This window comes from Cottoperca gobio, chromosome 12, assembly GCF_900634415.1.
Source record: "Cottoperca gobio chromosome 12, fCotGob3.1, whole genome shotgun sequence".
In the NCBI taxonomy this organism is placed as follows: Eukaryota; Metazoa; Chordata; class Actinopteri; order Perciformes; family Bovichtidae; genus Cottoperca; species Cottoperca gobio.
This window is the reverse complement of record NC_041366.1, coordinates 12,850,724-12,873,087: the sequence shown is the minus strand read 5'-3', so window position 1 is coordinate 12,873,087 and position 22,364 is coordinate 12,850,724. Positions and strand designations below refer to the sequence as shown.

The following is a 22,364-nucleotide window of genomic DNA, read 5'->3' as shown; positions in this document are numbered from 1 at the left end:
GGGTCATAGCATGACTTGTTTCATGTCTCTATCGCTTGACATATTTAGCCAACCACAAAAATGTTTCTGGTTGTTCCAAGGAAATGTAGGGTTAGTTTCTGTTTTAAGCAGTGTTGCTGGGGATGAATGTACGAAGGTGACACATCACAGCGCCTGAGTCCGGAATAGATGTTGATGTAAACAAATCTCTGTGACATTTTTTTTTACCTCACTCTGGCTTTCAGAGCAGATAGGCTGGTGATATTCTTAACTTCATCGCAGTGATGGAAGAAGTACTCACATCTTTTACTTGACTAAAAATACAATGCAAAAACACGTAAATAAAGAAAAAGTGAAAGTCCTGCATTCACATATTATTTCCTGAAAGTAAAAGTATGGAAGTATGTTCAGTAAAATGTATTTAAAGTAAGAAGAACGTTCTGCTACACAAATCTGCATTTATCTTTTGGTTTTCTCTAATCTCTGCTTTTTTTGAGTAAAATAACGGATAATTTTCCCTTTTGACTTAAAATACTTATGAAAGCGTGTGAGATGTTTTGAGGGGAAATAGTGGAACTGCTAAAAACTCAAAGACATCTGAAACATGACTACGAGTCCAAACTGTCACGAGCAAAGTTGTTTGGAACCACGATTTATATATTTCCCTCTGAAATGTAGTAGAGTAGAAGTATAAAGTAACATACATTGGATTCTCTCAAGTCAAGTACAACCTCATAATGTTGCACAGTTCTTGAGTAAATCTACTTAGTTCCTTTCCATCCCTGGTAGTGGTTATGCTTAGCTTAATATAAATATTATGTTGACTTTCTTTAAAAGGAGAAAAGTTCATTTGCCCAGAGAAGGGAACTAAAGAGTTGTACGTAACTCATCAGTCAATGACAATAGGGTTCAACTTTGAAGAATAATTGTTTGCAGAAACATTAACCGGCAGTTTAGAAAGATTAGGGTTTCAAGCTATAATTAAAAGCCCTTTGAATGAATGATTCACAAGAGTCAAAGAACGTGTGGAGGATAAATCAGCTGTGACGCAATCTCAGAATCAACTTTCAGATGCACGCTCATTTATGGTTGAATGGGACATGAATAAGAAGACTTGCTGGCACCTAAAGCAACATGTTTGGTCTGTTCAACTTTGTGATATCTTTTAACACATCTAAGACGTGCAAAGAGAGAGTCACACACAGTACACACAAATAATGGATCCGCTCAGTGGTTCAGTTTGATTAATGGGCTGGTATACTGTATCTCGCTCACCATACCCAGGAATTTGCTCTGTTGCTACACAACAACATGCAGACCAGTGGAAAGCTTCATGTGCTGTTTTCATCAGTTATAAAAAAAGGTCCTGTGTTTCGTGTCAGTTGACCAGTTGTGCGTCACAGGCTACTTTTTCAGGGGAATTCCACATTAACTTGAACAACACCTGAACACCACTGTAATCAGAACAGACGCGTGGCACATTCACGATTACTCATTCCGTCTTCATGTTATCTTTCGTAAGGTGTGGCTTGTGTCCTGTTTCCAACATCTTCTCTCTATTCTTCTTAAAAAATATGTTTCCTTTTGTTGCATTATGATGCATCTTTTCTCAAAGGTAAGACACCTCAGACAGCTATTAAATGATGACGACAATAAGGCTTTATCTTACACAATAACATGGTACTCCTCTGTGCGGGAATGCTTACTAATATACTGAAACATCTCCTTTAAAGCTGCTTTAATCGATATGTATATCAACAACGGAACAGCTGACTATGGGTAAATTAAAGGGGTCTCTCATAGTGACAACACCTACATATTAATTATCACCAGACTTCAGTTCCTTTCAGCTCAAAGGGCTGTTTTAGCATCGTTCGACTCATTGTTGTGCTTTTATGGCCTGCGACCATACAGTTTTGGTTTGCTCTCATTAGCATCATCATTTCCAGATGCAGCATTTTTCAGTAAAAAAAAAAAGCTCTAAAAATACACTATGAGCTTCCATAAGCCCAGCACCAAACGGCAGACAGACAAAGTTAGCAACTAGCTTGTGATGAACATAGTGAAGCATTAGTAGCTAGATACAATTTTCGTCGGCTAAAAGGAGAGTTATTGTTGGACTTAAATTCATATAACACAACACCAAATTAATTGTTACGTTGCTACGAGCCAACATTTTTGCCATAACAACTATGTGAAGTGACAATATGTTAATGTCATGTTGTGCTGCCCCCAAGTGGCAGAAAATAAAGAATTTAGCGCAGGTAAAACGCACCAGAATAAATTAGCTGAACAATTATCTACAGTTTTCTAAAAAAGTAATGGAGTAAACTTTTTCTGAATTATTTTGTTCAATCTAGGAAATGACCCTTATAAATATGAATGGATGGATGCAGGTGAAATTGCTATGATAGACTTCGCCTGTGTTTTCCCATTTACGGTCACTCACTTCTAGAATGAAATGGGGAGCCGGCAGGCAAACACCCTAGAAAGGTTGATGGTGAGCACAAACAAAACATATGATTAATAGAAGCCATGTCCACAATTGATGATTTAAGTAAAATATTTGACTATTTTACTGCCGACTGGCTATCTTACAGTTTTAAAGTGGAAGAATCTTCATCAGAAATCCAACTTTTCACACACCCAAGCCACAACTTTACGGGTAAATTTTAGCTGCCAGCACCTCTTTGCCATTTCATTGAATAGTTTTAATCTTTAATTGTTTGACGGGAATATAACATGAGCTGTTCCAAGACCAGCTAACTCTTCAAGTACATGTTCATTCCAAACACAAGCACAACCTCATTTAGTTTCACCCCTGCCCCACTTCCCCTGAGAAGACAGCACTGTGGGGTTTGAACTAGGGGCTAACATGTTGGTGACAGGCTTGGTGGCCACAGACGTAATTGAATAAAGATTCTAGTTGTTCAAAAATCCCCAGTTTTGGCCTTTGAGCTGGGTCCCAGAAATCAGAGGAATGAGAGGCTGTCTATGTACTGTCAGTGCTGCGGACACAGTTTAATCCTGCACCTCTCGGAGAATACTGATGAGACGTGCTCAGAGGGAGTGGAGAGAGTGTGTGTGTGTGTGTGTGTGTGTGTGTGTGTGTGTGTGTGTGTGTGTGTGTGTGTGTGTGTGTGTGTGTGTGTGTGTGTGTGTGTGTGTGTGAGAGAGTGTTGAAAGCATTGACCAGCACTGAGCCTTGACCCTGATGGACCCACGGTCCTATAATATATTTATGAGAGGTGTCACACAATATAGCTGGCCGGTATCTAAAATGCAGGCCCTAGTAATAATGGACTTTCAATGTCGACATTGTACAAGTCAGAGGTTTCAACAAGCTGATACACATCTCAGCACTCTGCTGGATACCAACACAAACACAGGAGCGGTCTCGGGTGGAGTTTCACTGTGATGTTAAATATGTGGTTACATCATCACCTGGCCATGTCAGGTATTGTTCCACTTCTATGTTATCAGTCCATGTTAATCATGGCTTTGGAATCACATCATCTACAATAGGTAGTTTCCATTGAGGTTGTAACAAGTGACACAATGGCTTTTTGTAGTAAAGGTCACACCACCATTGGTCCCAACCTCAGATAAACCAAAAGTTTGATTACTAATCGTTATTAATTTTCTGCATGCATTCACTTGCCGATTTATCTTTTTTTTAAATAAGAGAACATAAAAGTATCAATATGATATAAAATGATTATTAGACTGTTGCTGATGGTTATGTTTCAGTAAGATAATGTGAGAGCAGACATCAACATAGTGACGCATGTACAGTAATTGATGTTTGACTGCTGCCATCTCGTGGATGTCACATCACATTACAGCTCTCTATAGCTCCTAATAATACCTTTACACATTGCTCTGTTTTGATTCACAGATCATTAACTATTATATTTATATTTTCAAAGTATAAAAGCAGCAAACAGCAGAACATGTTTATCCAGTTGCTAAGACAGGCCATGTGGTAGTGTAACGGCTTGTTCCAGTGTCTTAATAGCAGGTGGAGCTACTGTTGTGTGAATAATCCCCACTGTAAGAGAACATTTATTATTAGATCTGGATCAATTGTAACTAAAGGGCAAAGGTTAAAAAAAGTCAGACAAAGAAAAAAAACTAATATCGAGTCACCACCAGGTGTCATGCTCATGCTGGCCAAAACTCTGGCTGTTTCATGCACAAAACCATTTGTGATAAAAATAAAAATAAAAATGTAATATATATAATTATGTACAATACAACCAACCTTGCACATCTTGTCTATTTTAGCTAATTAAAATACATGATTTGAATTTAAATGTATTATAAAACCACTGTTCTGGCTCTGACTTGAGAAATTCACAGGATTAAAAATAAAGGTTCAACCAGCTCCACTCTCCTCCACACATAATGAATCTGTTTACATGTTCTGAGGATTTTTGCATATTATTGCAAAAAACATGTTATTGCATGTTATTGCAAAAACATGCATAGTGGTGAATTGGTTGCTATGTCAACACTTTCTTTAAGTTTCAGTGTGCTGTCAATGTAAAAAATGACCCAATGTGAGACAACAGACTAAGTGGTGTTTACCATATACTTAGTTTTTAGTGGTAATCTACACTATCTTTTGCAGCTTTACTGAGGGAATTCACTCACATGTTGTTATGTTAGTTAAAACAAATGCTGTTTAAATGTTACAAGTGCAGTCCTGATAGTCGGGTGGCGATTTTGCACGACAACTGTATGAAATATTGCTCCAATTGCTCTAATTTTCTTTAACTGTACAAACCATAGCTGGCAGAGCTGCAAACGTTCTTGATCAATGAAGAATGACATGTGTGATTTGGTGTGTTTTTTGCACCTGCCTTGAGTCTCATCTGTATATTGATTGCATGTCTTTACATACATATACAACAACATAAATACTTGCTCTTGTGATCTATCTATCTATCTATCTATCTATCTATCTATCTATCTATCTATCTATCTATCTATCTATCTATCTATCTATCTATCTATCTATCTATCGATCGATCGATCGATCTATCTATCTATCTATCTATCTATCTATCTATCTATCTATAATAAAATAACATAAACCACATGATATTAACATATCAATATCAAATCTACCTAATAATATTGATGTAAACCTGTATAGTCAACAAGGTATAGTCTATATGTGTAGGAAACAAGTAGGCCATCAACAATACTGCGTTTGTGTTTGTGTTAACGTCCCCTCGCGAAGCCACACAGTGACACGTGATTGGCTCACTCGTGCTCTTGCTCCTCCAATCACAAAGCCGCTCTGGCTCCGCCTGCCACATCACTGGTGGGACACAGATCAGGAATTCCGGCTATGCGCCGATGACAGCGTCTTCTAGGTAGTAACACCCATAGGTGACACCTTAGACTGTAACACCGATGATAACCACCCTCTGGCGTTACACGTATGTTGCCTGGCGACGAGCAGTGGTCAACGAACCAGCTGCGAGCAACTCGGCCGCGCACAGCTGTTTGGGCTCGTGTCAGACTTTACAGGCGGTGCAGGAAGAAGCGTTGATGCTCTGAGTTGGACCGGTGCCGTTTCTCCACTTGAACTCTTTGCTGGGATAACCTAGACTAGCTTCCTTTTGTTTAAGAGTTTTACAAATAACATTATGGAGTTGTTCGGAGTGCTGCATTTGGACGAGCTGTCCCACGGACTGGCAAACTTGTCCATGTTTCCATACTTTGACATGGCGCACTATGTCGTGTCAATCATGGCTCTGAGGGAGCAGCCAGGTAAGTCTGTCTGACACAAAGTTCAAGTGCGTTATAACTGGCATAACATTTACAGTTTTCACAAAGTGTTTTCAAGTTGTTTTGTTTTGCAAAAGTTTGACCTGGTGAACTTCGACAGCTATCCCGGCATGTCGAGCTCTCCCCCAGAATACAGAGTAGCCAGTGGGGATGTTGTGTTGTACCAAGACAACACATTTAAACTGTGTTAGTGAGGGTGTTAACTTAAATAAATAATTAAAATATTGAATGTATTTGAATTCTTGCATATAACATCGACCCCTCTTTTGTTTCTGTTGTGTTATTTTCTTGTGATAATGACATTAAATAACATTTAGGATATACATTCATACTATTAGCTGTTATTAAAAGCTAAATGTATATTATTTGTACATTAACAGACGTTTCTATTAGTTTCTAAATTCAATTCAGCAGGACTACAAACAACATCCTCATCATAAAGTTGAATTAACACCTTTTAAAAACAGTTAAAAAACAAACAAACTGAACATAATAATCTTAATCAACAATGAATGGTTAGTAAGATGAGTCATTTCCTGGGACACACGGGTATTCTGCCATAATAAATTAATCAATTAATCTAATTTAAGGGCACAAACTGCTGCTGAGCCACAGTTGATTGTATCAGCTCAGCCCAAAGGCAGGCACTGAGCCAACTACGTTATGTCACTGAGATAATGTCTACAGGGACAGGTGGACTTTAACTACTCAGGGAGTCCACACACACACACACACACACACACACACACACACACACACACACACACACACACACACACACACCATTGTAGTCCCGCTGCTGTAAATCTACAGTCTATTTCGGAACTTGCCCCGCGAAGCATCTGAGCTCCCGTGACCTTTTAACCCTGCATCCTCTGCGTCCATCTATCTTTCTGTAGCTGAGAGAAAGATACACAGAAAGTGAAAACATGGACAAACAATATGTCCGAGATTAGCAAACACAACACGAAATCCTCTCCACAGAGAGGATCGCTAAAGAAAGGTTTGAATCTCAGGATCATTTCAAAAGAAATTCAATAAAACGGGAATACAAGTCAAGACACAAAACACTCGGCTCAAGTTCTCCTTCTCCCCAAGTAGGAAAGGAATGCCATAAACCCCTCAACCCTCCCTTTCTTCTCTCTTTCCTGTTAAGTCTTCCCTTCCTGCTTGGTAGTCGGCAGTGTAAGCATGCTCTTTGCACGTTTATGACACCGTCTGTCACTATGGTTTACCATGGAGTTATTTTAGGATTTCTAAACATTCCTGTGATGTGTCGGACGCAGGAGGACAGGGACGGGGGAAGAGGAGCAGAGGTTGTACGTCAATCAGGGGTTCTCTCTTCAAGGCCAAAAATAACCAGAGATAAGCCACTTGTTTCTTATCTAGCTATCTAGTTTCAGAAGAGAGGAGGGATGACTTATGTACAGACTTAGTTCATGTGTGTCAGTGTGTATGGCAGCAGGAGAACTGCTGTCCTGGGTAAGACTTGAATGATCAGATTCTCATTATGTACGGTTAATACACTTATATAAGATACCTTTGCTCTCATTTCAAATGACTTCACAGGCAAAACTGATCTCAGATCACAACAATTTGCGTTTGTTTATCACTCTGAAGAGAGAGAGAGAGAGAGAGATTTCCAAAAAGGGAACCGTCTTTGGTTTGTTTTGAGAAGAGAAGAGAGAACCCACTTCTCTTCTCACTGGAGATAGAGATGGAAGAAAGATGACGACAAAGCTCTGGTGTACTTGGCCTTTATTTCTCAAATTTGACTAGTAAATGTGTGTCCTTCAAATGCAAACCAGGAAATCGGATCTTGATCTGGTGAAGTTGCGTTTGTAGCCCAGCATTTCAGAGCAGTCCAAGCTGTTTATTGTATGTCAGCGTTGTAGTGCTGGACGGTATGGAATTTTTTTTTCAATATTGTAGGGTTGACCCTTGGTGCCTTTTACAACATATTTATACAGAATGAGAATGAGTTTGACAAACAATCATCAGTTAATAATAAGTGGGTAAAGGCAAATAATAGAAGAGCTAGAACAGTCTGATAAAATGACGTCACTTTACTGCAATGCAACCTTTAAAACCAAGAAAAGACAACACTTGTGACATCACAATATCAAAACCTAAGACCATATCTAGTCTCATATCGCAATATCGATATATTGCCCTGCCCTAAAGCAAAGCATAATTTTTCAGCATCTGAAAGAAATCTGAAAAGCAACTGTTGCACATGTTATATTGCAATTACTCTTTGTAAAATTATAGGGCTGAAGTTACCACTTTTTAAATGAAACACCATTTGTGTTAAAGATGGTGCTCGGCCAGTCAGACTCTAACTGCAGCAGTTTGTTTTGCTCTGGAACTGAAAGAGATGACATGGCGGCCATGTTTACGATGCTGCACTTGTGAACTGACACTGAGCATGTATATAGGCTGTGGCTCTCACAGGAAGAAAGGATATGCAGTCAGGGTGCCAGACTGTTGCCGTATTTTACAACTGCTCTTTCCTGTGTGGCATTTCCTGTCTTTTTGCATTTCTGTTTTTTCAAACTTCCTCTTCTTCCAAATGTGGTAGGTAGGTGTTGTATCAGAAACGTCCGTAACATCAGACTTCATGTGCACTTGAGAGAAAAAACTGTCTGGTTGTGTCCACATTGCAAAACTCAAATCACTCACAAAAACACATTTAACATTGATACTTCACTGTGGTTTTGATGCTGCAGTTGCACACAGTTCGCACTCTGAGCTGAAGCCACATTGTACTTTATAGCACTCATCATTCCAGTTACCTCTGGTGTAAAGCGAAACTGTGAGGGGCGACCACCCATGGGGGCGTGGGAGAGTTGAAGGGAGAGACATGAGGTCAAGACACTGATGTGAAAGTGACAGATGCATGCACCGGTGTTCTAAAAACATCCAGAAGTTGGTAACTTTAGTTTGGCCCACTCAACACGGTCAGTGTTTGAAGCAGAAGCAGTTGCTGTGACACACAACTCATGAAGGCTATTAAGGCACTTTAAAACTCTTAGCGCATGATTGCCGTAATTCGCATGAACATATGTACTCTTTCTTAGAGTCATAACTCTGATCTGAACACAGACATGATACACATTTTTCTTTGATTCAGTGTGACTTACACTTTCCGAGGATATCACTATCTCTGAAGAATCTATAAATCCACTTAGAGCTCATAGATAAGCGCTCCATATAACTCATCAGATTTTTAAGTTGTTTTCAGTTTCAAAGTAATCCAGTGATTGTTGTCTGTAGGTAAATGTGTACACAACAAACAGGAACTGCTAATATTAATTTGGCACACTTTTAATAGGGATATTTGCCAAATTGTAAATTAAAATAAAGCTTGAAAAAAAACCTCAAGTTGTAGCCCACAGCTAACTAACTGACCAACTCCATGGCAACATTATACTTCCTGTTTACATCTCAAACTTAGAGCAGTTATCCCCCAAATAAAGAGTTTCAGAAATCCATTAATATTCACTTTCTTCCTCTTGGACTATCAAGATTTATTTGACACTCCTCTATCCATTCATATATGTTTGTCCATTCGTCTAATTTGCTATATTTCACTCAAATGGGTCACTATAACTACAGATGTTGTCAGAATTCCCACCTTTTAATTAATATAGTGATCTAATAATGAAGATATGGTGACCGCGTAGGCATTAATGATTGTGTCTATGTATTAACAATTCCATAATTCAGAAGTCTATGACTTGTTAGCAGTTCTACCAAAGAGACATTTATCCTCTAAACTGCTCACATGGTAATATTTGAAGAAAAGTTTGAAACCCAAAGAGTTAAAATGATCTCTTATTTCACAAAGAAGATTGGAGATAAGTCTGAAAAATGAATACAGACTTTGCTTTTTCTTCTTTCCTGACCCATTATTATGCTCAGACTCAGTAATAACAATCTTATAATGTCATGTATAATAACGTAATACTGCAGAGCGAGCACTTTTACTTTTGCTAAACTTTTTTTTTTTTGAAAGCATGTCTTTTACTTATGATAAGTATTTTTACATTGTTGTATTGGTACTTGTATTATTCACAGTTAGCTTTTCCTTTTATTTTTAGCATCAGAACTATCAAAAATAATAATAGTGTTAAATGTCTCTCATTGAGAAACTTCAAAACTATAGTTTACAACGTTGTAAAGAATGATAAATTAAACTGTTTCTAAATCATTTCCATGTTTCGTGAGTGACAGCAACATTAAAAAATTAGCCGAGCAGACTGAAAATATACTGGGAGTCTGCAGAGGAGGCAGATACAGCTATAAATCCTCCTGGTTCACCGATCTCTCTCCAGGAGTCTATAATCTGTATGTAATCCTCAGATTACCTGTATGGTCCTGTGTGTGGCCATAGTGACTCGGGGCAGGTGGCTCAGGGTTGACTGAGCACTACCTGGCTGAGGTTAAGTGTAAACCTTAGTGTACGTTGGCGGCATTCATTTTTGCTCGAGTCAGACAATTCGGTCTTATTGGTTCATCTATGCAAAGTAGATGCAAATGGTTATCAACACCAAACCTTCCTTTCATAGGGAAGATTTACAGAAAGAATGCGATTACAGTATTATCATCTTTCAGTGGGAAAAGGAATACAGTGTTCTTATTAAACAGGGTGGAAACAGCAGTTAGCAGCTGATTAGTGTCTGCAGTGAACTGATATGCTTTGTATCTGTAAATGTCGGGCCTCTGCTCTGCACTTTGAGCTGTAGGCCCAGAAGCACTGTGCTCGACTAACCTCTCTCTCTATTTGCTCTAACTAGTTAATATTATACAGTTTCAGGGAGTGGGACCATGCGTAGTTGCAAATATTAGATGAATGTGGCTTTTCATACAATTGTTTGGAGCAGAGGTTTGATAATATCAAATGGCTGAAGCCAGCATTTGAGCAGATCACGCCATCATGTGACTTATATTGTGGATTTTAAGAAAAACGGAGCAATGCCCAGGCTATTATTAAGTCCTTAATAGCAGAGTTCCTATAATAACAAGACGATACAAAGGTCTAGAAGGGTATAAGGTTTTGTAAAGACAAATGCCTCGGGGATGATTGAGACAACCCAAGCATTGTTGAGAATAGAAATAAGTAGCTGCCAAAATACTTTGTAAAGCATCTATGTTTAAACATATATCATTATTGCAGACAGATAAAGCAACCTGTTTCTCTTTAAATGACTTAGTTTGTGCTGAAGATGGATTCTAGTTGTTTACCTTTGTACTGCTGTTTTGTTTTTAATGTTTGTACTCCATACCACCATGTGTGGTCTACAATAAATACATCTGAATTTGGAATCAAAAGCAGGCATCAGACAAGGAAAAGAGCCAAACTTTACTTCTACTTCTAACACCCTGATATGCTAAAGTGAAATTGATTTCTACAATACTGCAGACTTCAGAAATAGCTTTTTAGTCTAGACTAAGTTTTACTCATCGCCACAAAGCCTGTCTCTTCAGCATGATCACTGTCATTATATAAATCCTCCACTACAATGATGTTTAATGCTTATTATGGTAAACATTCAACAGCACCAGTGATTGCTGGGTGTTCCCAGATCGTTAGAGGCCCTGTATGAATGCCAATACCTTTATATATGGAAAATATAACACATATAAGGGACTCAAGGGAATCCACATAACAGTGATTCTGCTTATAAACATTCTTCTGTTTTTGTGTTCAGGCGTTCTTGAGGTCTCCAGACTCAGCCCCTTGGCCTGCTGGTTCAGCTCCATGCTCTTCTGTTTTGGGGGAGCTGTGCTGTCTGCCATCATGCTGGCTGAGCCGGCTGTTGCACCTTTGTCCAACAGCACCAGTGTCCTGCTCGCTTCTATGACCTGGTAAATATCTTGAGACTGAAAAAGGACATAGTAGGTAGAGAAAAGAGCAAGAGAGGAAGGAGCAGAAGAAGGTTGCAAGATTAGTGAAAGGCCCTTTTACAAATGAGAAGAAAAGGTTCTCTTGTACATGTACAACTACTTAATGTCCTGTAAAGGGAGCATGAAGTGTGGAAGGCTTTGAATAATACAGAGAGGTTGTTGTAAAGTTCCCAACTCTTAATATGAAGCCTTTAGTGCCCTCTACTGGTGGCACATATAATTACACTCTCCTCACAAACACACACAGAGCCCTCTGCTGGTGAAGTCAGGTATTTGACAGAAATTGTCAGGCGAGAATGTCAAAAATGTTTAATGAACACATAGTTTAAACACAGCAGTAAGCTGAGATGTGTGTGTGTGTGTGTGTGTGTGTGTGTGTGTGTGTGTGTGTGTGTGTGTGTGTGTGTGTGTGTGTGTGTGTGCACTCTTTATTTGAACCATATGTGTCTCTACAGGTACCTCGTGTTTTACTGCCCCATGGACCTGGCGTACTGTTGTGCTGCCCTGCTGCCTCTCAGGCTGGTGCTGTCAGGGATGAAAGAAGTGACCAGGACATGGAAGGTGCTTGGGGGGGTCACCCAGGCACACAGCAAATACACAGACAGTCTACTGGTTATGATTGCCATTGGGTGGGCTAAAGGTCAGTAGCTGATGGTGCATGCAGAAGGATTTTCTACATGTATTATATATATATACAAATATGAATCTGAATCAACCATATGTGTCTTTTCTACCCCCGCTAGGTGCTGGAGGTGGTCTGATCAGTAATTTTGAGCAGCTCGTTCGAGGCGTATGGAAACCGGAGACCAATGAGCTCCTCAAAATGTCTTAGTAAGTCTCCTACACGGCTCTATCAATATTACATCAGTGATTATCTTTGTGCTTATAAAACTGCATTCTCAATACAAAGAGTGTTTTGTGATGTACTTAGTTACAGCTGGTGCACAACCCCTCATGTAAAACTACAACTCATTCTTACACTTTGGTTTTTACAGTTTAAACAAACACGATATAACATTTAGATTATTGATCTTTAGGGTTGCTGGTACGCAGCCATGATGTCCTCTGCTTGAAGTAGTCATGCTACGCTAAATTAAGATGACCGGCTCCTAGCTGTACCTTTTTATATTTGTATGTGCTTTTCCCAAAATGTCTAACTATTCCTATCCAAACATGGAGACACTCAACACATATAGGGATATTATGCTACAGCTGGCACTTATGTATGTATACAAATCTTATCAAACATGTTCTCTTTATAACTTTCACCCTCATCCTACCAACATATTCTACATACAAGGACCACCCAACCTGGAAGTGTATGATACCATGGCAAACATTATTCTATGTTATCTAGTCAAACTGCATAGGCTGCAATTGGGTTCTTTTGACTGGGGTCCCTTATGACCCCAATATATATTATACATATTGGTATAAAAAAAGCACTAATCAAAACCGAAACAGAAAAACAATGGCATGATGTCATTAGAAACAAATTGATTGACAAAGTCATGCAAGCTCTGGGGTCTGTAGGACGAGGGTAAAGGCAGCATTACATGTACATCTACAGTGATCATGTGTGTCTCCAATTTAGTTCATTTGTGCATAATAATTCAAGCACATAAGATGTGAAGTATGTGCATAAAATGTATTTATTTTGTGTCAAATAATATATCCTAACCGCTGTCTCATTGAATGTCTGTAAAGCCCCACCAAGATCACCCTGATCGGGGCGGTGCTGTTTGCTCTGCAGCAGACTCACTACCTGCCTCTCCAGAAGCACCACCTGATGCTCATCTACACCCTCTTTACCGTGGTCAACAAGGTCAGTGTGGTGTATTGAGTGTAGCTCATACCTCAAACTGTGACCTTCAGAATAAAACTCCCAAGGTGGTAGTGATTCAGATACAAAACAGGAAGGTCATGTGTTGGTCCATTTGCTTACCCACGACATAGAAAACTATTTCATACCTTTCTTTGTTTGTTATTTGATCTTAACTCCTGTATAACAAATGTTTGGCGCTGTAGCTTCCTCCAAATCTGTGGCGTCTTGTCTTCTAAATGACCTTTCTCCCTCAGCTTTTTTTGAAGTTTTAGCTGCGGTGACTCACATTAGCTCGGTATTACCCGTAGGGCTGGGGCTTTTGCATCATTTTCATCAGCTTGCATCATCCTCTCTTCTCTTCTCTGGGAAACTTGTGCTCTTGACTGAGACACAGATAAATCTAGCATGTCTTCTTTCAACTCTCATTCTGTTAGCTCCCTCCGTCTCTGATCTGTCAAATTAACGCCGAGCCGTTTCATCACATTTAGTTTAGTTGCGTCCAAACTTGCTATTTATTATTTTGTGTTCCTGATGATGCAGATGTTTTACTCTCATCCTCTAATGGGAAGAATACTAATAATGTTAAATAGCATGTTTGTGTGTAAACTAGGCCGACATCTCATTGGCTATCCATGAAAAGATGACAAATGACATACATTTGCAGAGCTGATACTCTTTAGGTTCATCAGCACAAGCGAGTCCTTTCACAAAGCAGTAGTCATTAGGGGCTGCAACTCTTTCTTTTCATTATAGATTCATCTGCAGTTTATTTTATCGATTGATCGAGTGATGTATAAAAAGTCAGAAAATAGTATAAAAATGTTCCCAGTTTCTCAAATTCCAAAGGGATGTCTTTAAATGTCTAGTTTTGTCAGTCCAAACCCAAGTGACATTCAGTTTAATATGATATAAATGAGAGAAAAACAGAACATCTCCATATTTGAGTGGCTGAAAACTGCTTTTTCTGCCAGTTTTGAATAAAAAAGTACTTGAATGATTTATCAATTATCAAAATAATTTTCATTAACATCTCTGTCTCGACTTATGGTTGCAGCTCCAGCAGTCATGTGACTGTGGGGAAGGATTTTATTACACGGTCACATACTCTATTCTAAATCTAATAAGACATTTTGTTTCTGTCTTCACATTTCATCTTCTCTTTTTTCTTTTAGTCAAGGATGATGCTGACAGGCTCCTCCGTCTCACCATTCGCTGCCATCGAGTCAACCATCTACAAAACCCTCTTCACCGGCCACTCCCCTTATGCCGCCCTCACCGCCGAGGTAAATAAAGCGTGCATCGATAAAGGCGCAACCAACGGGACGACTCCCACTGCCACAATCAAAGGGTCCAAGGAGAAAGGAGCGGCGGGGAAGCACACCCCGGTGTCTCCTGTCAAGGAACAAAGTGGATCGCTAAAAGCTAAAGATGAGTCAAAGAACGCAGAAACAACAAACTGCAAGAAGAAAAACTAGTCAGCCTCTCCCCCGTAGCGCCTTTTCACCTCTAAGCAGGGTTGTGGAGTCATTTCTGATTCAGACTTGTCATGTCAGGACTGAAACGTTACGTGTTATTTTTCTTTTAACAAGAAATATGCTGTTGTTCTTCCGTCTAATTCATTTCTTAGAATGCAATTTAAATCTGACTGCTGAAATAGAATTGCATTAAGAGCTGGCTCCAACCAACCCTGCACCTTATTGTGGGATAATCACCCGTCCTTAAAGTACTGTGATATGTTATGCTGTTGGATGTGAACAGCATACCATCCCTGGGCTGATTGCACATTTGCAATACAATGTGTAGCTTAATTTTTTAATATATATATTTATAATGAGTACAATCTGTTGATCATTTTATGTCTGGGTTTGGGGAACAGTGCTGTGCACCTGCTGATCTATGAATGCCTGCTTGATGTAAATGCTTTATATCCTACTTTGAAATGGTTAAAAACTATTTTTTTTAAAGAGATTATATTCTATGACACTCAGATATTTTATTCTATTTATACTAAACAATTGCACTCTTGAATGTATAAGATTTCAAAATGGAAGACAATGTTTTATTGTGTTCTGTTTCTTTGGCGAATGCTTTGAATTACACTTGAATGCATGAGAATAAACATTATAAAATGTGTTTTTGCACATTTTCTCTTTCCACTTTATCAGACAGATTTGCACAGCTCAGTGATCATCCACTCAACTCCATATTGCCTCATTTAAAAGCATCAAACATCTCATTAGTCACATTTTAAAATGTGTACGTCCCCGATAGAAAGCTCCTAATTAATACAGAATCAAACATCATGTAACTGTCTTAGCACATTTGTTCACAGGATAATTTGTCAAATGTTAACAGATATCTAAATGAGCTGCTGGTAAGTTGATATAAAGCTGCTCAGCGTCCAGAAGTAACCTCCTCTATAGGCTGAAACATTGCGTCAGTGTAACATCAGCACCTGATTGATACCTCAGCCTCTTTAAAACGCTGCTGGAGAGAGATCCCTCAAATCCTTCCCAATTCTCATCTATGTAACCTCAGACGGCGGAGAAGCCCCCTGTGAATACAAATTAAGAACAGAGGAAGGAGGGGGAGGTGTGTGTGTTGAAGAGAAAAGACGTTCAAAGACGATCAAAAGCGATACCGGCTAAGATGATGTACCTGCCTTTCATACGGCTCAAGTCCGCAGACGTCAGATGTATGCACGTCAGTTACAGGCTTGTATCTCACAGTGTTTGCTGCAAAACTGCTTTGTGTTAGCGTGTGTGTTGATCTTCATGACTCTAATGGTGAACTGTGTGACCTGGAAAAATGAAAGACGCGTTAATAAGCCGCTGTTTTCCTTACGCTGCCTCTCATGACAAGAAGGCAGGTGACATGACGACAGCTCAGGGCCTGAGAGCTCCCAGACAATTCTCTTAATGAGGTCCAGACCTGTGTGACCCCCATCACAATTACTCACTGAACTGCGCAGCCCCCCCACTGTCGAGCCCCTGTGCCTTTCGCCTGAGCTTCACCTGCTCTACGGCACATCTCAGCCTCTTTTTTTATTCCCAGACTTTTTTCCAGTTGTCAGGTGCAGAAAAGTAATCCTTAAAACTGGCTTACATCCACACATACAAAATAGAAACACACAATGCACGCACACATTGCTGTACACTTGACTTTGAACCACAGTGGCGTCTGAGTCGAGGTCACAGATATAGCAAGGATTTGGCTCAGAAATATTAGATTTTCCTCCTTTCACACAGCACACACCACTTATGCACATAGACACAATGCAAGAATACTTTATGCGCAAACATTCCTATACACATAACTTCGAACCCACAGTCTAAGTAGAGGTCAGGGACATACCGAGACCATGGCATACTACCCACAAACAAACCCACACCAGAGACACAGGCACACACACAGACACACACACACACGTACAGGAAGAAGAAAGACAGCGTGGCTAAATACTGGGAGGCCATCAGGGTACGTCTGACAGCTTGAGTCTGTGACGTGGATTGTTGTTGTTCTAATTTTGTCTCATCATTTCACTTAAAAGGATTCAAATCTAGATATCTTCTTTCGTTTGCTTAATGTCAACAAATCCCATGAAAAGAGCAAACCAACAATGGGTTGAACCCACTAACAAGATCCTTCATCACCATTAAAATGGGAGCTGCAGTTCATTTTGATGCAATGCTATCTAAACCATCCTGCTGCCATAAATACTCACGAGCAAAAAATATAGTGTCAAACAAATGCAATATTTACTGCTGTTTGTGTAATGTTTGTGCCTAGCCATTTTAGGAAATCACTTTTTATTTATTTTAAAACCCAAAGGTAAAAATGTAGCATACACACAGATCTTCAGGACAAATTAGAGTAATCTCAATGTCCCCAATTTATTCTGTCCAAACAAACAAACATGCTAACATTTGTGCCTGGTTTGTGACCGGTTTAGATTTACGTCTTTACGTTACTTTATCATAGCGCTTGAAACCTTCAGTCCCAGCTTAAACCTGCACATTGATTTTCTCAAAAGCCAAAAAAACACTTTTGGTTGCATCTTAACTTCCACTGCTGCCTAGAGGATAGAGCCCGTGGGGTGCAGGACAGGTGATTACCACTTGGTGGCGTGAGGAGGCGTCATCTCTGATGGCTTGATGCCTGGAAACTGACAGGCTGGCCAGCAGCTGCAGGCAAGAAGGGAAGGGGACAGGAGGGGACCCTCTTTGCAGAGCCAATGGTAGCTGCCTGCACGTTTGAGTGTGTGTGGTCTGGTTTAGCTGTGCTTGTGGGGATTGATCATAGATAGATCCCTATTCTTGTGGGGACATTTGAGGTTGTTAGGATATTTTGGATGGACAAAAATCCAAAATGAGTTTCAAAACATCTAAGAATACCTCCTCTATGTTTTTCGAAGGTCAAATGAGAATTTAATAAAACCAACAGTGTAGGGTTTTCAGGGAATGTGCTCTTCTTTACGGTCCTCTTAAGTATAGCAAAACCAACCAACTAGTATGTAGATATGCGTGTGTGCTTTAGTTTCTCTGTGTCAGTGCATGTGCATGTCACACGTAGAGGGGCAACAAAGGCCGAGTCCATCAAAAAGGCACAAAGAGCTCTGGGGCACACACTCACACACACACACACACACACACACACACATCACATGCACACCTACAACACGCTCTCTCACCAAATCCCTCCAACCACGAGGGAGACCAAGTCCCTTTGTTTTCCTCTTTTTCTCCAAAGAAACAAACATGACCCACACACACATTCACACCTCTGCTGTCATTCCATCTTTGTTCATCCGAATCAGAATTTGGATTATTGCCAAGTAGGTTTTCACATATGAGGAATTTGCTTTGGTGTATAGTGGTGCATAAGAGAACACAGTAAGAGAAATACAAGTTTCATGGCCATAGATGTTTTTAATTTTCTTATTTTGGTGATGGACAGAGGAGAGGAAAATGTATCTACTATGAGTTTGCTTAATTTCAGTCAGACTCAGGTCATCTCATTGATGTTGTGCCCCACCAGACCTCCCACCAACACTCCATGAAAATGACTGTGAATAGCTGCTATCTTCTGACTTGTGGCTGTGCACCTGCTCCAACTCAGTGGTGTCTAAACGAGATGTCTCAGGCAGGACGTTGTTTGGCCTCTCACCAAACACACTGACATGATCTCTATTGAGACCGCGTGCGCCCTCTGAGCTGATGTCTGGGGTGGATAATATATCACTTAAAAAGAGAAAAAAAATACATGGAATAAAAAGTTTCATGCGGTAACAGCAAACATACGGAAATAACTATTTTTCACTCACAATTTATACCTCTTGGGATTAAAAAAAGAAGAAGATCAAAGTGAGTGTTATTTTAAAGTTTTGTCAAATGACTCTGTGGGTGATGTAATCAAACTCATTATCTCTTCAAGTAAGATGAAAGTAAGGAGTTAGCTGCTTGGGACCACACAGGAAAAGACTCAGTTAGGGAAATTAGGCAGAAGGAAGGAGAAAGGCAGACAGAGGGCAAGCAAGAAAGAGAGGGGAAATACTAACTGGAGTTTCCTCTGTACTGTAGGAGTGGGGAGTCACATCAGGGCATCATGACAAGGTTGTGGTGTCGTGTGCATGAAATCTCTCTCCCTCACAATCACACACACACACACACACACACACACACACACACACACACACACACACACACACACACACACACACACACACACACACACACACAGTACTCTCTTTAGAGAGCTCTAACTGAACGCCAAACCAAACGCCCGCCAATGTCTACCACCATTCAAGATCTGACTTGTAAAGAACAGCTGCACGGACACAAAAATGGAGCTACTATAATGTGACCAGCAAAGTTGGCTATGTGTGTTTGTGTGTAAAAGAGTGAGAAACAGAAACACTGGAGAATGAAAGGGTTAGCTTCTGTTGATTCTTCACTTACTTTGCGATGAAAATGAGCAAACCTTTGCACATCATCTTTATACTTTATATTATGTTCATAGCAATGTGGTTATGTTGGATACACTGCCACTGAATCTCAGACTAAACTGGATTTTCAGAGTAACACAGGAATCTTGTTCATTTTGACCAAGTTGTGCTCAGGTTTAATGCAGGACCAGTCGTTGTTTTTCATTTAGTTTTATGGAAACAAACAGGTTTGTAACCTAAAAGGTCATACAGATGGCGATAGCCATTATGTATATTTTAAGCCATTTCTCGACAGTACGGAGTTTTACATGTAGGGGAACATACTGTATAGTAAAAACCTAATTACTGCATATTGAAAGAAAGTATATTGAAAGATCATTAAAAACACAAAGTAAAGCCTCTAAAAGCTAAATAAACATCTCACTGACTGAACACGACAATCTTTTTTATACTTTTCCTTTTGTTGTACGCAAGTATAATGACAATACAGTTTAATTAAATTGAATGAATCAAATATAGAATTTGTTTCAGTTGCGAAATTGTTAACATATTTTGCAACTTGTAAAAAACTCTTCAGAGCATTTAAAAGAAGACGTGGAACAATCATCACTCTGCCATATCTCCACATTTCATTCTTGCTGTGTCACAGTGGAAGAAAAGTCCTGCTAAACCCAGCTCTCATTTAGAAAGAAAAAGAACATTTGGGTTGCTTGGATTTCAGAAAATATATGTCAGATATTTCCCTGAGGAGTCAGTAGAGACCAAAACATAGTATAAAGGAGCGTGAATATGGGGCTTACATCCACCAGGTGGCCAGAAACACGACTCCAAATGAATGATAGTTTTGCTCTGTTTCTGTTGGATGCATAAACAAGCTACTTTTTGCTAACAAGTTCTCTATATAAACAGCTGACAGTATTTCAGCAATTCTTTTCTGCTGCCCTCAAGTGGCCATAAAAATCTGTTATTGCAGATTTAACCAATCATACTTATTGAAAATGCGCCTGAACTGCCTGTACTAAGCTCATTGGTACTTTTTCTTTATTGAGCACTTGTCATTTAGCAACTGATTTCCGCACAATTCATTAACACAACGTCTCAACAAACATTAGCAAGAAGTTTGTTAGCTAGGATGGCCGGTAGTTGTTTGTCATTGAAAATGAAAACGGTCCTAGAGGGAGAGTGAAAGAAGTGTGGAAGCAGTGTGCTTCTTATGAATATTTGTGCATGAGTGACCTTTGCTACATGCTCAAGGTCTCTGGATAGCCAAATACCAAGTTTTCTGTGCTCACAATATTCATGTTTTATTGAGACAGAGACTCAAAAAGATGCTACATTCAATGTTGTGGGGTTATATTTATGGTCAGAGTTTTAAAATGTAAAAAAAAAAAAAAGTACATCTATGGTAAGGTGCAGTTTCGAATAAACACAACACAGCGTTACAGCCACTACAATCTGCTGCTTCAGAGCAAATTCTTGTAAGACTCCACAGTTAGTTTCATCTTTTCGTTTCTCTGGTATTATCTAGGCTTCATGAAGTTACGGTAATATGGACAATTTTATTGAGGACAGTTTGATGTGAAGTTTCCTCAGACGTTGGCATTTAATGTGCACTCTGGTTGGATGTTCTGCTGGTGCTTCTGCTCTCATGTTGGTTCCTGTTCCTCCTTGGAAATGAGGTAAGCTCGGGGCGTACAGTCTTCTTTTGTTCTCTGTATTTCTGTTCACATGAGCATGGCCAGTAGTTGGTACATAGTGTGCTTTGGTCACTCCCCCTCCTCTTTCTTTCCTCCTCCTCTTCTTTTCTTCTTTCACCGAGGAAGCAGATGGCGTTTAGTGTTGGTTCTTTTCCTTTTTATAAAAGGACCTACTAGATATTCTTAGCTCAGGGTCTGTATATGGTACATGTGACCTTGCCGAGGGAATGGAAGTGGAGTTACCATGCCACAATGACTACACACTACAGCTGGTTATTTACTACAGAATATGCTTCTCTCAGCGGCTCATGGGGAAAGGGCAATGTTGTGTAGTCCAGTCGCTGGGATCTGTTCATATTTCCCATTGTTTCTTTCTCAATTTTCTCTCTGGTTCCTTCTCTCGCTCCATCAGTCTGCTTTATTTTCTTCTACTAATCTGATGTATCTCCTCCTCCCTCCCGCCCTCCCTCCATCCCTTCGTCCCCTCTGTGTCCCTCTCTCTCACATCCTGGGGGACCCTCATTTCTCCATCATTGCCCCTCCCCTCCTCTCCGCTTGGCCCCTCCTGTATGCAAAGCAGGTGTCAGCTAGGACAAGGAGGACAGCGACTACCTCACAAAGGAGGCGACAGGGTCGGGGGGGCGAAAACACACACACACACACACACACCAGACATACCACACACACACACACACACACACATACACACACACACACACACACACACACACACACACACACACACACACACACACACACACACACACACGCCACATGTAGCCTAAGTCCGTACTGTGTGCTCTCTATCTACATGCACATGCACTTCACACATATGTGCTCCCTTTCTTTCACTCAAACACACACACGCACGCAGAGCTCCCGTGGGCTGGGCTGGGGCTGGGGACACGGAGAGCTGGAGCTGTCTGTCTGTCTGTCATTAGTATTCCAGCAGGAGGCTCCTGGCCCCGGCCAGACATCTGAGCGGAGCAGCCGCAGCAGATAAAGAAGAAGCCATTAATCCACGGAAGATTACCAGCACTGATACTTTATCCCACCGTAATACAGCAATGCAACCAGACTCATTCCATTTACAATGCCGTCAGAGGAAGAAAGGGGGGAAAGAGGAGGTAGAGAGAGCAAGGCAAGCTCACCTTGTGGCTGGAAAGATGGCAAGACATGCAGAAAGCCAGCTTCCCTTTCTTGACTC

The 22,364-nt window shown here is 40.2% G+C and overlaps 1 protein-coding gene across 1 annotated transcript; it reads left to right on the top strand.

Moving 5' to 3' along the window:
• Positions 1–5,329: 5,329 nt before the first annotated feature.
• On the top strand, positions 5,330–15,649 carry tmem38b (transmembrane protein 38B). The gene is made up of 6 exons (XM_029445445.1): positions 5,330–5,763; positions 11,496–11,652; positions 12,147–12,331; positions 12,435–12,522; positions 13,399–13,516; positions 14,689–15,649. Exons 1-6 carry the CDS (start codon positions 5,640–5,642, stop codon positions 14,989–14,991), a joined length of 975 nt encoding a protein of 324 aa, XP_029301305.1. The 5' UTR covers positions 5,330–5,639; the 3' UTR covers positions 14,992–15,649.
• The last annotated feature ends 6,715 nt before the right edge of the window (positions 15,650–22,364 follow it).

Coding starts and splice junctions, on each gene's coding strand:
- tmem38b (XM_029445445.1), top strand. CDS start 5,640: ATGGAGTTGTTCGGAGTGCTGCATTTGGACGAGCTGTCCCACGGACTG. Junction 11,653..12,146: donor CTGCTCGCTTCTATGACCTG/GTAAATATCTTG, acceptor GTGTCTCTACAG/GTACCTCGTGTTTTACTGCC. Junction 13,517..14,688: donor TCTTTACCGTGGTCAACAAG/GTCAGTGTGGTG, acceptor TTTTTCTTTTAG/TCAAGGATGATGCTGACAGG.